The sequence below is a fragment of the Carassius auratus genome, linkage group LG30F (assembly GCF_003368295.1).
Source record: "Carassius auratus strain Wakin linkage group LG30F, ASM336829v1, whole genome shotgun sequence".
Classification (NCBI taxonomy): domain Eukaryota; kingdom Metazoa; phylum Chordata; class Actinopteri; order Cypriniformes; family Cyprinidae; genus Carassius; species Carassius auratus.
Genome location: NC_039294.1, coordinates 3,013,936 through 3,029,519, shown reverse-complemented (window position 1 = coordinate 3,029,519; position 15,584 = coordinate 3,013,936). Strand labels below are relative to the sequence as shown.

The window sequence follows — 15,584 nt, the reverse complement described above, 5'->3', positions numbered from 1 at the left end:
ATAAAACAACCTAGATAAACTCTCAGGGCTTAGACTGAAGAGACACCAGAACATCACAGACACTTGAGGGTGGACTTTCTTCACTTAAAAATTGTAAGAAGCCACCTAGCAACCACCCACAACACAGCACGTTTTGCACATGCAGGCACACTTTCTTTAGATAAAGCAAAAATCTAGTTGCAACTTGCAACAGAACAGAGGGGCAAAATGTTTTGCCAATAAAATACAACTCCAGAAACACCTTTATGCATCCATGTCTAATGAAGCAATCATCTTGTAATGCAAACTGCTGTCAAATGTCATTTATTGTCAACTGAGTGACAATAAAAGACACTTGTTTTGATCTAACATCTAATGCATTAACACTCAGACAGTTTTAAGTGTTGCTTACCTGTCCAAATACATTTAGAGCATTTGTCTGCCACTTAAAGCCTCCTAGTATCATGCAAAGAATCATTTTCTGATTTAATCATAATAAAAATAATAGCCTAAAATTAACAATGTGATTCCGCTTGTGCTGTTTCTTTACAATAAATGACACTAACGCACTGGCCTTCAGACAGTTTGAGGTGACCAAAATCTTTTTAGAGTTACTGTCTAGAGGTCAAAACTTTGAAGACTGAAGATGATCATGTGAAAAGTTGTTAGTGTTTCTGGTACTTTGACAAAACATCTACAGTGGCACCAAAATGAAAAACAATAGTCCAAAATAAAGAGAATGTGACTGTGTGCTTGTGCTGTTTCTTTATAATGACCCCTTGCTTTGATCTAACATCTAATGCATTGACATTCAGACAGATTTAAGTGTTGCTTAAGAGTCCAAACACGTTTTGATGTCAACGTCAGCCAGTTAAAGCCTCCAAGAGTGAAGATGCATGAGTTACACAGCTGTTTTCTCTTCAGATCCCACTTCGTTACCTAGACTCTAAAAAAAGGGGAGTTTGCAGCAATGCAACAGAACCTCCATTTCAAGAATCTTTCAGTTTTTCCAGCATAAAGAACCTTTGAATAATGTAAAGAACCTTTTGTGGAATGGAAAATTCCATCAGTCCAATGCATGACTGAAAAAAACCCCTGAAAACATCTTCCAGCTCTTACCTGCATCAGTTTCCCTTCAGCATAGCCTGCGCTGCCCCCGGCGAACACCCCTTCTAGGGTGATGGGCCTGCTGGTGGGCTCCTGCTTCAGCAGAGACACCTTGATCATGGCTCGGGGTGCGGAGCGCTCGGACTCCACAGCAGCAGCTAGTTCCAGGCCCGTGTGACCCAGAGCCACCTGCGAGGCAGCCATGAGCAGCCACGGCCAGAGCCCGGCCAGTCGCCGCACAGGGACCCTCATTGTCCTGGCTGCAGCGGCGGGCCCCAGCCATACATTATGCGCTATCCGTCCAATCAGAGCTCAGATAAAAGACAGGAGAATCCTTAGAGGTCACTGAAACCGGGTGTCTTTTAAAGTGGATAGTTTTAGAAGCTCTGCAGGATTGGGATTTGAAATAAAAGAATATTACAAGCAATTCGATGGAACTTTAGTCGGAGACTGGCCCGTATCACTGACAGAACATGACGGATAGAGTGACAGGGTGATTGACAGCGGACAGAATCCCGGCGCGAGCATTGATTTGAACGACAAAAAAAAAGAGTTTAACGTGATCTCCTAAAGGTCGGATCAATAATATTACAGACTCCCCAAGTGGATTCCCGCGCGTCGTGATTGAGAACGTGACGTCATAATGGCTCCATTATTGTGCGGTGCGCCGCGTCCACTTCAAAGGATTCCAAACATTCCAGAATGTAGCAGGTTGTAGCAGAATCACTGTATCCTTCAGTGCAACAATGTCTCAGTTATTCCACTCTGATCAAACACGCATCACAGTGAACGCCTGGAAACGTTTCCCATGAGGTCCAACAAAACAATATTATCCAGATAAAACAAGAGCTTTGCGGGAGCGATCGAAAACACTGTCAGGAGAGCCTTTTCTAAACACTCGTTTCCATGTTCCTAAATGAATTAAAACTTCACAAACATGTTGGACTCCGATTAAATTTCCACAGATCCATGTCGAGAAATCCGGACACTTCAAGTGTAGAATCCGCACGCGCTGTCCCGAAGCTTCAGTGCTGTTGATCCGGACAGCAGAACGCTGGAAAAGTTTAAAGTTGAGACTGAACGCGAGCGCGTGCGTGCGTGCGTGCGTGTGTGTACCTGCTGACTGTCAGCGAGGGTGGAGCAGAACTTATCCGACCCATTAAACGAGCACACACACACACACACACGCACACTGCGCCCTCTAGCTGACATCACTGGAGAAAAAAATCAAAATTACAGAACTATGCTGGATGCCAAAATTTATTTTTAAGCGTGAATATAATCATCAGTATAACAACGTTAAGCTTCATAATAACGGGAACAGATGTTAATGGGAACAGATTTGGAGAAATGAGGCATTCCCATCAGTGTCTCACCAATGGATGCTCTGCAGTGAATGGGTGCCGTCAGAATGAGAGTCCAAACAGCTGATAAAAACATTACAATAATCCACAGCACTCCAGTCCATCTATTAACATCTTGATAAACCATAAACTCCATGTTTTTAAAAATTAAATCCATCATTAAGACATGTTTAACTTCAAACCAAATAAAACCGAGTCCATAATAACCCTTCATCAAGAGAAGGTGAATACATTTTCTGCAAATTTAGATTTTTCATTGAACTACTCCTTTAAAATAAAACTAAAAATTAAATGTTGAAAAATAGTATTTTGGATTTGTCTTTTTAGGGATGTTGATTTCAGGCAAACAGAAAGAATTAAATGGAAGATTAATTTACAGTAGGCCTATTAGTCAAATTGAGTGACTACAACTTGTTGCACAAAAAAACCCTAAATATTAGAGTAACATACTTTAATTGCAAAATCTAATTATATTGTCTCCTAACTTAATGGTATACTAAATTTTCATTCAAATTATGTCCTTAAGGAATTTAGGATTTATATTGGACATTTATTCATGAGCTGGTTTATAATATAATAAATAATATAACCAATGTAATTATATGAGCAGTCAAAATAACATAAAACAAACAGCACATTCAGTCTTTATCACTTGCTTTGCATTTATTCAAATTCAGAAAAGCTGAAAACAAATCAGTTCATTCAATGCTATTAAAATCTGACTTTCACTCTTGTGCTACATTAAAAAAAATATATATACTGATGCTTATGAATACTGAAATATATAGGATATAAGATCAATAAAATAAAAATATATAAGATAAAATAATATCACATTCACTGTAGATATTTAAAGTGTGTATATTAAATGGTATAAATACCATTTAAGTCAGAAACTCTGTGAGAAAACAGCTAAAAGAAAATAAAAATAAACAGCAAGCAATATTAACTTAACACTTCTTCAAATCTTCAAAAGTTTCACCATTTTTAAAATACTGTAAATAAATTATATAATTCATAATAATACTTAAGTTAATAATTAATAGCTTTGTGATGCTTGTCATCTGCATATGCTGATGAATCCTGTCAGTCATCTGTGGATCATAACAACCATAAAGTCATAAAAAGTTGAATGATTATGCAAAATCCTCATTCAAAGGTGTGATATAATCTGAAACTGTCCTACCTAGAATAGCTGTAGAGTCTTGCTCTGCTGTCAGTATATAAAGCTTCCCTGACTCCCTTTCTGATCTGTAGAAGCCTGATTACAGAGTATTACAGAGTTATAGCATTTTCATTTAAGTAGTCTTTATAGTTTGTGATACTGTATTTTTTGGTACGGTAAAACAACATACACTTAAAGAACAACTAAGACGATACCAGCGTCTTTTGACCTTTTCTGAGGTCTCCAGGGATGCTGAGTCATCTTCTTTGAGTTGGCTGGCTCCTTGCTCCTCAGCATCATGTCCCTCAGACTCCAGTTTGATGTACTGAGCTCCCACACTGGGACGCTGGTCTCTCACAGGACTGGATGCCGCAGTCTGAGGACTGGCAGGTTCAGGTTTAGAGGCAGCAGGTAGAGTATAGAGAGACGGGCTGGAGGTGTGCTGGCCGTTCACAGGGGTGCCCACTCGGACTACGTGGACGTTGGGCAAGTCCTGGAACTCATCCACCATCTGGAACACCCTGTCGAGGTTCACGTCGCCCCGCTGAGACTCAGGAGTAATGTGTGCAGGCCAGTTTGCTGTTTGCATGCTGTTGTGATGGTGGCTCACTGAATAGTTTTGCTAGAGTAATGAGAATAATATCTTTAAAGTGTTGTTACACTGTTTTCTTAATTAATGTTGTTCAGTTGCTTTGAAGCAATGTATTTTGTTAAAAGTGCCATATAAATAAAGGTGACTTGACTTGTTGTTGTATTATAAAATATCTACGTATTCCACAGAAATAAGGCAACAGAATAAAAATACTTTTTATTTTGTCTTTTGAATTTATATATATATTGAGCTTTTTGAATATATATATATATATATATATATATATATATATATATATATACAGGTACATCTCAACAAATTAGAATATGGTGACATGCCAATCCGCTAATCAACTCAAAACACCTGCAAAGGTTTCCTGAGCCTTCAATAGGGTCTATCAGTTTGGTTCACTAGGCTACACAATCATGAGGAAGACTGCTGATCTGACAGTTGTCCACAAGACAATCATTGACACCCTTCACAAGGAGGGTAAGACACAAACATTCATTGCCAAAGAAGCTGGCTGTTCACAGAGTGCTGTATCCAAGCATGTTAACAGAAAGTTGAGAGGAAGGAAAAAGTGTGGAAGAAAAAGATGCACAACAATCTGAGAGAACCGAAACCTTGTTATGAGGATTGTCAAGTGAAATGATTCAAGAATTTGAGTGAACTTCACAAGGAATGGACTGAGGCTGGGGTCAAGGCATCAAGAGCCACCACACACAGATTTGTCAAGAGATTTACTGAACCACAGACAACGTCAGAAGCATCTTACCTGGGCTAAGAGAAGAAGAACTGGACTGTTGCCCAGTGCTCCAAAGTCCTCTTTTCAGATGAGAGCAAGTTTGTATTTAATTTGGAAACCAAGGTCCTAGAGCCTAGGGGAAGGGTGGAGAAGCTCGTAGCCCAAGTTGCTTGAAGTCCAGTGTTAAGTTTCCACAGTCTGTGATGATTTGGGATCAATGTCATCTGCTGGTGTTGGTACATTGTGTTTTTTGAAAACCAAAGTCACTACAACCGTTTACCAAGAAATTTTGGAGCACTTCATGCTTCTTACTGCTGACCAGCTTTTTGAAGAAGCTGATTTCATTTTCCAGCAGGATTTGGCACCTGCCCACACTGCCAAAGGAACCAAAAGTTGGTTAAATGACCATGGTGTTGGTGTGCTTGACTGGTCAGCAAACTCACCAGACCTGAACCCCAGAGAGAATCTATGAGCTATTGTCAAGAGGAAGATGAGAAACAAGAGACCAAACAATACAGATGAGCTGAAGACCACTGTCAAAGAAACCTGTGCTTCCAGACCACATCAGCAGTGACACAAACTGATCACCTCCATGACACACTGAACTGAGACCGTAATTAAAGCAAAAGAAGCCTCTACCAAGTATTGAGTACATTTACAGTAAATGAACATACTTCCCAGAAGGCCAACAAAAAAATTGTTTTTATTGGTTTTATGAAGTATTCTAATTTGTTGAGATCATGAATTGGTGGGTGAGCCAAATGTGAGCCAAAATCATCACAATTAAAAGAACCAAAGACTTAAACTACTTCAGTCTGTGTGCACTGAATTGATTTAATACACAAGTTTCACAATTTGAGTTGAATTACTGAAATAAATAAACTTTTTCATGACATTCTAATTTACCGAGAAGCACCTGTATATAATAAGCTCCTTGATGGTTTGCTTTGTTCCTCTTTTATAACTTTTTGTAATCTATCTATCTATCTATCTATCTATCTATATACACACACACATACATGTGTTCAGGTTTGTGGGATTCATTTAAAAAAAGCACATGCAACCTCTGAACTGTGTGATGTTTCTCACCTGGTAATAAGCATAATGTGAATATGGTAGAGCTGATTGATCTGCACCTGCTCGATCTGCTTCAATAAAACCAGCAGTGCAACACTGACAGACTACTGAGAGCAAGACAAATAAACAAATGTTGAACAAAACCTTCATAAGCAAGAAGAAAGGCAACAGTAACAGTCTGTCTCAGAAGTTTCTCCTGAAATTAGGAGGATGTTGCTATCTCTGCAAATCTGAGCACACTGTAGAGATCTCTTCTCAAAGTGAGTCCTTTTCCTGTGGAAAATACTGTAATACACTAAAAACACTATTTGCAACATTTGTAACAAAGGCTTTATTTAACAAATTTATCTAATGCCCTGAAGGACAAAGTAAGTCAGTACCTGGCGAGTAAAATCCAGGAGGATAGGACAGCTGATGAGGAATATATTTAGGCTCCTGTGGAAACAGAGGACCAGGGCCGGACTGAATCCTGTGAGGAGTGTTGTACGGATTCAGGCGGATGACAGAAACCGGGATGCCTTTGTTAGAGTAGAAGGGAGGCACATCACTGTAAGGAACGATCCAGGAGCGTGGAGGGATTGGGCTTCGGTCCGACCCCATCTGCTGATGATGGGACACAGAACCAAAGTGCTGATTTGGCTCTCCAAAACCTGAGAAGCAAGTATAAATGAGCTTTTGAGAAGTTTAAAGATCATTAAAAGATTTAAAAAGCTACAAAAAAGCCTGTTTTTTTAGGTGAGGTTCTGTCTTCCAAAGACAGTCTAGAAATGTGCATGAGGGCCAGGGTCAAATCCTGATTTTTAGAATGAACCAAGCACAATTGCTGAACCTGACGTGTATTAAAAAAGAGGAATTGACTTAAAAGACAACAACCCCAGATAAAAATAACTATTAATAATAAAACTTAAGTGTTCACTATATTAATTGTCTTCAGACCCAATTAAATACTTTATAAATGTACTAAATCATTTTCACTAAAGACTAAAATTTAAATAGATATTTGTGATCCTGGAGCACAAAACCAGTCAAAAGGGTCAATTTTATAAAATTGTGATTTATACATTATCCAAAAGCTGAATAAATAATATTTCCATTGATGCTTGTTATGAGGACAATATTTGGCCGAGATACATCTATTTTAAAATCTGGAATCTGAGAGTGTAAAAATTTTTATAAAAATAAATAAATATTGAGAAAATCACCTTTAAAGTTGTCCAAATGAAGTCCTTAGCAAAGCATATTACTAATCAAAATTTATTTTTCTTTTTACAGTAGGAAACTTACAAAATATCTTCATGGAACATGATCATTATTTAATATCCTAATGAATTTTGTCATGAAAGAAAAATCTATCATTTTGACCCATACGATGTATTTTTTGGGCTGTTGCTACAAATATACCCCAGAGACTTGGGTGCTCCAGGGTCACATATAATACTCATCTCATTGGTTGTATTGACAAATTAATATTTTTATAAATTTTGGACAGATTTCCCTAAACAGCCTCACGCACATGTCATGCTGTGAAATCTTTAACTGATTTTATAAAGTAAACATAATAATACTTTGATACTGTCTGTAATATTTCCAGATGAACACTTACTGGACTGAAGCAGCTGAGCTTTACTTAATTATTCATTTTTAGAAAAAAAATCAGTGAGTAGCCTATCAAATAATGATCATCATGCTTTTGAGGAACGTTTATTTCTTTACCTCTCAATAATCGTTGGCTTGCACTGCATTATATGTTTGGATCATTTAATCTCATCTACCTAAGAAATATGATTTGAGTGAAGACTGATATCTGTATTATTTTATATAAGCATCTGCTGTACTGCACAAATCTCATTGATGTACATTTGACATACACGTGTCTTTTTTAGGACAGCTGTTATGTGCATGCACTATGTTCAATCTAGCATATGAGAGTTAAACTGGCCTCTCTTTGCGTCAGTAGTGTTGTGTTGAGACTGCTGATGGTTTCGGCGCGGGGGGCGACAGGTCACCTCCTCTCCGGCCTGCATCTTGGCCTTGTTACTGATGGTCAGCCTCTTCATGTGGACCAGAAGCTCTGGCTGACCCTGTTTGAAGAAGGGACTGTGGAAGTGGTGCAGGTTTCGGCGTCTGTCCTTGAAGGACCGGTCGTAAACCTTCCGGAAGCCGTAGAGGTTGAGCTGGCGGATGAAGCTGGTGAAGTTGGTGGTCTTGAACAGTTTAGCATCTTGTTTGACCGGTGACAGCAGCTCGTCCTCGAACCGCTGCTGGTCTACCATCACGCTCTCTCCATTTGGGCTCCAGAAGACCGAGTCATTTTGGGGATCGTTTATCAAACGCCACAACTTAGCCGGAAAGTTATTGTAGTTTACATGGACTCTGAGAAGAGACCTGTCAAACTCCACATCCATCATGAACAAATCAAATCATCAACCATTTAATGACCTGCAGATGATGGAAATGACATAAACATCACTTAAAGTCAATATAAACATTCAAAAACAATTATTACTTTTTTTAAACAAGTAATTAGTTCGTAGTTAAATTGAACAGATCGTTAGAAATATTCAATAAATATAAAAGTTGTGATCATAACACAATACATGTATATCATCAAAATCTATTAATGTGTTTTTACGCGTCTTTGTATTTACCATCGTCTACGGCAGCCGTTACTGGAACCGTTATGCGCGTTCACATACAGAACACATTCAAACCGCATCAGAATGATGCTCACGCGACCTCTCAGCTCTCAATTTAAAAACGTCAAATTTGAAACGTCATGGAGTATTCAAGAAAACATTATACAATTATTAGGCTTTGAGTTTTATTCATTACATAATTTCCATTTCATTACGAAACTCTTATTTTGCACAGTTCATTTACATTCACTTTCTAAAATTGCTTTAGAATAAATTTAGTTTTAAAAATATTTTAACTGTCATGGAATATTTAGGGGGGGGGGAATAATGGAATTAATAGGCTCCGTGTTTCTGTTAATTCGATCATTCCATTATGAAACTCTTATTTTGTGATTTGTTCTATAGGGATGTAGTAGGTAATGGAGCTCACTAGTCACAAACAACAATTCCTACAGATTAATCATCTTAATGCAACTTAACGCCAGAATTTCAATAAACTAATATTTCACACAATTATGTGTTAAATAAAACAAATAACAAATGTTTATTTTTTTCATATCACGGACGAGCGGCGCGTATAAGTGACGTCATTAAGTTGCGCCCAGTGTGCGGTTCTAGCTAACGCTAATAGCTCATCGAAACATTCAGTGTTTCTTATCACATATTGTTGTTTTTTTGGTGTTTATTTTCAAGTATATTGTATCAAAGCAACAGGAATGTCTCTGGAGACTGTCCCGAAAGATCTGCGTCATTTGAGAGCGTGTCTGCTGTGCTCTCTTGTCAAGGTAAACGACGTTTTTAACCAAAACAGATGCTTTCATCGTTAACATATTTAACGTTAGATACTCAGAGCAGACAAATGTAGCACAATGTTAATTTGGCAAAAAGTTCTATAGACAGTATTTCTCTATCGTATCACGATAATGTTTTCGGACATTGAAATACCTTGTTATGAATATAACAATGATTCAATAACACAGACACACACACATCTGAAAACATCATTCTATTTCTAACATATATACAGTCAGTGTACATCATATTTTAAGATGCAGGCATTACAGTTACAACCTTATAAAACTAACATAGTTTACTGTGGTAAATATTTGTAAGGTAAATACTTGGGAATCTGTGTGACTGATATGATCTCTCATCTCCTCTGGTTTCAGACCATTGATCAGTTCGAGTACGACGGATGTGATAACTGTGAATCATACCTGCAGATGAAGGGCAATCGAGAGATGGTCTATGAATGCACAAGCTCTTCTTTTGATGGGTGTGTAGTTAAAAAGAGAAATCCCTCAGATCATAATAGACTCGACATGAGACCTGTATGGCTCGCTCCCTTTCTAACAAAAACAGAAATACTTGACAGAGCTGTTCTTCACACTTAAAAAGCACCATTACATAGCGTTTAGGATGAGAATTACACTGGTTCTCAAAGTTAGGTGTGTCAGAACATTTATTAATTTTGAGTAAAGTATTTATTTAAAAAAAAAACATGCATTGATGTTGGATTTCATTTGAGGTCTGATGTTTCTTCATTATAGAGTCATTGCTATGATGAGCTCTGAGGACAGTTGGGTGGCAAAATGGCAAAGAATCGGTGAGTGTTTGAGTGCACTTCACCTGCGAGGTGTTCAGAAGCAGTCAGCTGGAGTTTCAGTGCCCACCTTATACATTTACTTATTTATTTTCTCAGGTAACTTCAAGCCAGGCGTGTATGCAGTGACTGTAACGGGTCGGTTACCTCCAGGTTAGTGTCTGATTTTGACTGTAAGTGAAGGATGTGGTGTATTTTCGGAGCTTGATGTTGTGTTGTGTTGTGTGTCTCAGGTGTGGTGCGAGAGCTGAAGAGCAGAGGAGTCATCTACAGATCCAGAGACACGGCTGTTAAAACATAAGAACAGCACTTCATCAATCAAACCAGCTGTTCAGTGACTGGGCTTCTCTTATTTCATTTAATGTCTTATGATTTTCTCTTTTGATTAACACTTTTTGGGAATTTAGATCGATAATAGTTTGATTATGAATAAATGATTGATGTGATTATTCCATGTAAATGATTTAAACATGAATAAAAGAGCGTTTTGTTTCTGCCCAGCCTGTTTTTGTTGTTGTATGGTCAGTAGAGTTTTCACCCTTCCACAAATGAAGGCATTTTTTAAATATTAAGTCAGAGACTTCCCTGCGGAAGACATTTATTTCTGTTTGTTTTTCATGACACAAATGTCTAAACATCGAAAGATATTACTTGTGAAAGAAAACAATGATATGAGTTGATTTCTGAGAAACTGAACAAAAGTGAGCTTGTGCAGAAAAAGAAAACCAATATCTGTGAACTAACCCCGCTGGCATTGTAATCAAAAACACTTAATTTTAATCAGTTTCTCAGCTTTTCAAGTAAATGTATTTTTATTTATGAATCTTTAGACATTTTCTGATGTGATCAGAAGTTACAGTAAACCTTATTTCCATATTCTAGTGTTTGGAAGCAGAACTATAGAGGAACTATTCAAACCTTAAGCTTGTGTTACTGTCAAATATTTAAAAGGTATTGGAGAGGTGTATGAAACCAGCAGGAAGCCTGTGTAATTGTGAGAGGACACCATGAGAGGACGCTGTCGCTCCTCAAACTGACACTGACTTGAGAAACATTCAAGAGTCTGTTAAAGAGATTCATTAATAGGGTTTACTAGCAGCCATGGTTAGTGATCTAAACACCCCACTAACCCCTGTCAAATGTCGAAAAATTACTTATGCTGTATTAATACCAAATATTGGATTCAATGGTTTTATCAACTTTTCAAAATACTGAATTCAAGATTTAGAGCATTTTGAGACTTGACATGGCAAAGGAAAATCAAATCAGGTAAAGGACTTTCAGTACAGCGAGGGTTAAAGCTGATAAATGGCTGAAATACTCCTCATGGACGGAGTAAATGTAAGTGAACAAGATTAAATAGATCTGAATAACTGAATAACATTTACTTTCATTATACAGACCTTTTCAAAGAATGCTGGCAAGTTCAGATTTCCCCCCTTTCCATGCAATTTTTAAATGTGTTTAACATTACGATTATTGACATGGAATGAGTAATACCTTAAGCATAATTTCTCCGTTTTTCAAATATATTAGATTGAAATGTATATATATATATATAAATTTTTTTAAACAGAATTATCTTTTGTTAAGGCATTTATTTTGGCAGGTCCAACTGAAAAAAATCTGTGATAGAATACTTATTTATTACTGTGATATCCACAAAGAATTGGTGAAAGTGCAAGCAGATGGGACATGAGTGCTTATGTATATTAAGGCATAAATGCGTTGTGTCTGTAGGAAATTGTCATCTAATGCAACAAAGTGTCACTGTTCATCATTTGCATCATAAATACTGCTACTGCAACGAATATGAGCTTTTTGAAAGTTTCTTTTTTCGATATGGATGTGGGATGCGAGGCAGGTGGGCCTGATTTTTCCATGTTTGAGAAAAACACTTCAGATCTCCACCTCTGTCACGTTTCAGAGGGAAACATCACCTCCTTCACACGAGCAAACAACAGTTACTGACTCACAAATGAGTCTTCACAGTCATCTCAGTCGTTTCACGCTGTCTGAGAAGTGCTGCACTCACAAACTTCTTACCAGAAGCATTTCTCATGGAACATTTCTTGATGTTACATGATGTTAAACACACACACTTAAGTCACACCTCAAATGTTTGCATGTTACTGCCTTAGATCACAAAATATCAAACCAAGAAAACACAAGCACACCATTTGACAAGAGACGGGAAAACATAATTTTAGCGCGTTTGAGTGATATTTCATATCTAATCTAGTGCGATTGTAGTAAACAAACATCACTGTACAAGTGACACTAGCAGCAGACAGGAAGAGGTTTGTTTAAACGGAGTAAAAATTCTAACTGGAGCTTTAAATGTTACATGTTTGAGACAGACAACAGTCTGAGAAAGGACTAAATGTCATTTTGAATGTCACCTACGTAACATGAGGCATGAACCCTGGTGAATGAATCATAGTAATTCTGTAAGTGATGGGATCTGTACGGCTTTGACACACGGCCAGTCACAGTCCTGCATCACTGCGCTTATCACCACGTTTGATCAAGGTCATTATGAACTGACACGCAAAGCTGAATCAGACATTGCGTTTCGAGAGTGATCTTACTAATGCGCCTAATGATTTCAGAGCTCATTTACATAGATGGAGGTTTGAGTTCAAAAAATGTGTGTGAATATGTTTCAACATTTGGATGTATATTTTAAATACATTTTAAGGTCCCACTTTATATTACTGTAAGTGTCGTAATGCCAGTGTACTTACAACAAACAAACAAACAAGCTGTTTTATTTGCTGTTGCACCCACCTCAGAACTGATCTCATGTCAGTGAGTTATGATGAGGCTCATATACAAATGAAGAAGAGAAAGTGACTTAAAATGTAGTAAATGAAACTTATGAGTGAAAGTACAACTTCTCATTAGAAGACAGACAGAAATAACGTCAGTGCTCTCAAGAGAAATGACAGACTGAATTAATGGAAACAGGAATTAATGATTTAAATAAAAACATAATCATTACAGATACTTCGAATCAATGTTTTGGGTTCTTTAAAACACTAAAGCAGATGCTTTTCAAAAGAACTAGAAAACTTATTTATAGAATTTATGAAGGTTCTTATATTAGAAACACTTTTGTCTTTTAAGATCTCGTTTAGATTTGGGCGCGAAAGCAGGTGATCTCGTCTCCCCTCCTCAGTTTTGAGTTCTGTTGGGTTTAACCACAGATACATAACAGCGGCTCACTGTGTAGGCTGTATTTGTGCACTTCAAAGTGTTTCGGGTTTGCACCCGAGTCTACGCCCTAAAACATGGTGCAAAAACACACCCACTCAGTAAAAGATCCAGTTCAAAACCAGCAAGTCAGCCTCCAACCGAAAACCAGTTACATACAGCTCACATATAGTACAAAAGCCTAATTAAGCAGACTGAATTCTGGCTTAAATACAATTAATTGAAAGCACTTGTCTTCATGGTCACATGCTCTTCATTTCTTCTGTTTAATTTGTGTGCACATAGTAACAAGCTACTAGAACTTGTTTTTTATCATTCAACAGCTAACTGAAACTAGCTCAAGCATGAAAATCCTCTTGATACACTAAAATGAGTTAAAAAACAAAGTTGAGTTTGTAAGCTTGATTGATAATCAAATGAAAGAGATTTGAGGCTCAGATCCACATCAGCTTCCTGTTTCAAGATCAACCGTTGAGTCTCGTCTAGCTCAGACTGACCTGATTAAAAACACGACTCACTTTCTACTGTACAAAGACTACCAAACCTTCACACGTGTCTAAATATTAAACCCTCATTGCTGTTCAGTCATTTCTGATGGTTTTGGCACTTGCTATACAAAATACATACATTATACACACACACACACACACACACACATATATTTATTTATAAAATGGACATATTCAAAAACTAACACTAAGTTTATAAAAAAAAGTCACAAATGTACTCCTTGTGGTCTAAAATGACCATATTGAAAATTAACGGGAATACATTTTATCTAATGAAACCTTTTGGTACTACACACAAACAAAATCTGACTTTTTTGTGATTTCAGCTTAAAATTTGGAACACAACTTGTTTAGATTTAGATTTTCATGCAGTTTTAGAGTTAAATATTTTGGAAAATACATATTTCATATCGAATTTAAAATGAGTATTTTTATGCATTTCTCATTATAATAAACTTAAAGCTGTAAGTTTTGCCTATTTGTCGCCACCTCTGTTTGAAATCCTGCAATTGCATTTTTTTGTGGAATTATCTTCTTGCGTGGGTTGTGCTCCGGCGTGGATGTTTTTAGGAGTGTGTGTGTGTGTGTGTGTGTGTGTGTGGATATTTACTGTACTTCAGAATCACAGATTCTAGCTTACGTCTTGGAATATATGACCCAAATAAGAATTTTCACCGGATATTGTCATCTGAAAAAGTAAGAAACAAGTCTGCAACGTTTGTTCTGACTAACTGAGGAAAAAAGCATTACAATAAATCACGCTACCAATGGTGATTAAATCTAAAGATCGGTTAGCTCATATCACATCAAACCCTGCAAATTATTATTATTGTTATACTTTATTCTCAAATTAATAATTTTAACAACATCATTACGATGAGTATAGTGTGTATTAGCATAGATTTCAATTTCTGTACAGTCTAATATCAAATTATAATACCATTAGAATTTAATTTAACCTAAAACGCTAATTATGCTCCCATCGATCTAGCTGTCTTTAAAATACACATCTTGTGTAAACCCAGGCTATCTGTAATCAGAAGTACATTTAACACTGGGTTATAATTTAATTTTTCTGGATTTACAATCCGCCATAAAAACGATCAATTTAATTATTCTAGCTCCTGTGAGAAAAGGCTATAAATGATCCTCCACTGCCGGACAACTTCTTCATGTTTCAGCATGCTTGAATTTCCCGTGAAAACCTATCCGAGCCACTCAATTAGAAAACATTATGTGAATCGGGCTAAAGTAAGACCGTAGGTTTGAACACTGGCTGCTTATGTTCTTGCTCAAATATTGATTTCAGATTATTTTTAACCAGAAAAAGTTACAGACCGCAGCTTTAAATATTAGGGGGAAACTATTTTATAGAGACATCACTATAGAGGCACACAAAAATGCCATTAAACAAATATTAAAATATACTGTATTTGTTTGTACATTCATTTGACGATTGAACGTGGAATTATTGCAATATAAAAGTATATTTTAAAACTTAAATGATAAGTGGAATTAATCACGATTAATTTCATGAAACCAAACATGCAATTAATATATAATTTTAATTGATTGACAGCACTAATTAATA

At 36.9% G+C, this 15,584-nt stretch overlaps 3 protein-coding genes across 7 annotated transcripts in view; 1 reads left to right on the top strand and 2 right to left on the bottom strand.

Annotated features, from left to right (window-relative positions):
- rnf43 (ring finger protein 43) overlaps nt 1–2,181 on the bottom strand; it is an 84,599-nt gene extending 82,418 nt beyond the window's left edge. Inside the window, exon 1 of one of the 2 annotated variants that reach the window (XM_026240622.1) lies at nt 1,099–2,181. In XM_026240622.1, the coding sequence (XP_026096407.1) occupies nt 1,099–1,338 (240 nt within the window). In that variant the 5' untranslated portion in view covers nt 1,339–2,181. The remainder of the gene's footprint in view (nt 1–1,098) is intronic. The other variant, XM_026240623.1, reaches the window with a different exon arrangement.
- Nucleotides 2,182–3,463: 1,282 nt separating this feature from the next.
- hsf5 (heat shock transcription factor family member 5) lies at nt 3,464–8,766 on the bottom strand. 4 transcript variants are annotated; one of them, XM_026240417.1, is made up of 7 exons: nt 8,678–8,766; nt 7,969–8,468; nt 6,410–6,679; nt 6,042–6,136; nt 3,806–4,237; nt 3,637–3,711; nt 3,464–3,544 (listed from the first exon to the last, which is right to left on the bottom strand). In XM_026240417.1, exons 2-6 carry the CDS (start codon nt 8,435–8,437, stop codon nt 3,667–3,669), a joined length of 1,311 nt encoding a protein of 436 aa, XP_026096202.1. In that variant the 5' UTR covers nt 8,438–8,468; nt 8,678–8,766; the 3' UTR covers nt 3,464–3,544; nt 3,637–3,666. The 4 variants fall into 4 exon arrangements, with proteins under 4 accessions (XP_026096202.1, XP_026096200.1, XP_026096203.1 ...); XM_026240415.1 differs by having other exon boundaries at nt 3,831–4,237; XM_026240418.1 differs by having other exon boundaries at nt 3,845–4,237.
- A 483-nt stretch (nt 8,767–9,249) lies between these two features.
- Nucleotides 9,250–10,765, top strand: supt4h1 (SPT4 homolog, DSIF elongation factor subunit). The gene is made up of 5 exons (XM_026240414.1): nt 9,250–9,450; nt 9,835–9,941; nt 10,216–10,271; nt 10,368–10,421; nt 10,502–10,765. The coding sequence occupies exons 1-5, from the start codon at nt 9,382–9,384 to the stop codon at nt 10,567–10,569; spliced, it is 354 nt and encodes a 117-aa protein (XP_026096199.1). The 5' UTR covers nt 9,250–9,381; the 3' UTR covers nt 10,570–10,765.
- Nucleotides 10,766–15,584: the final 4,819 nt, after the last annotated feature.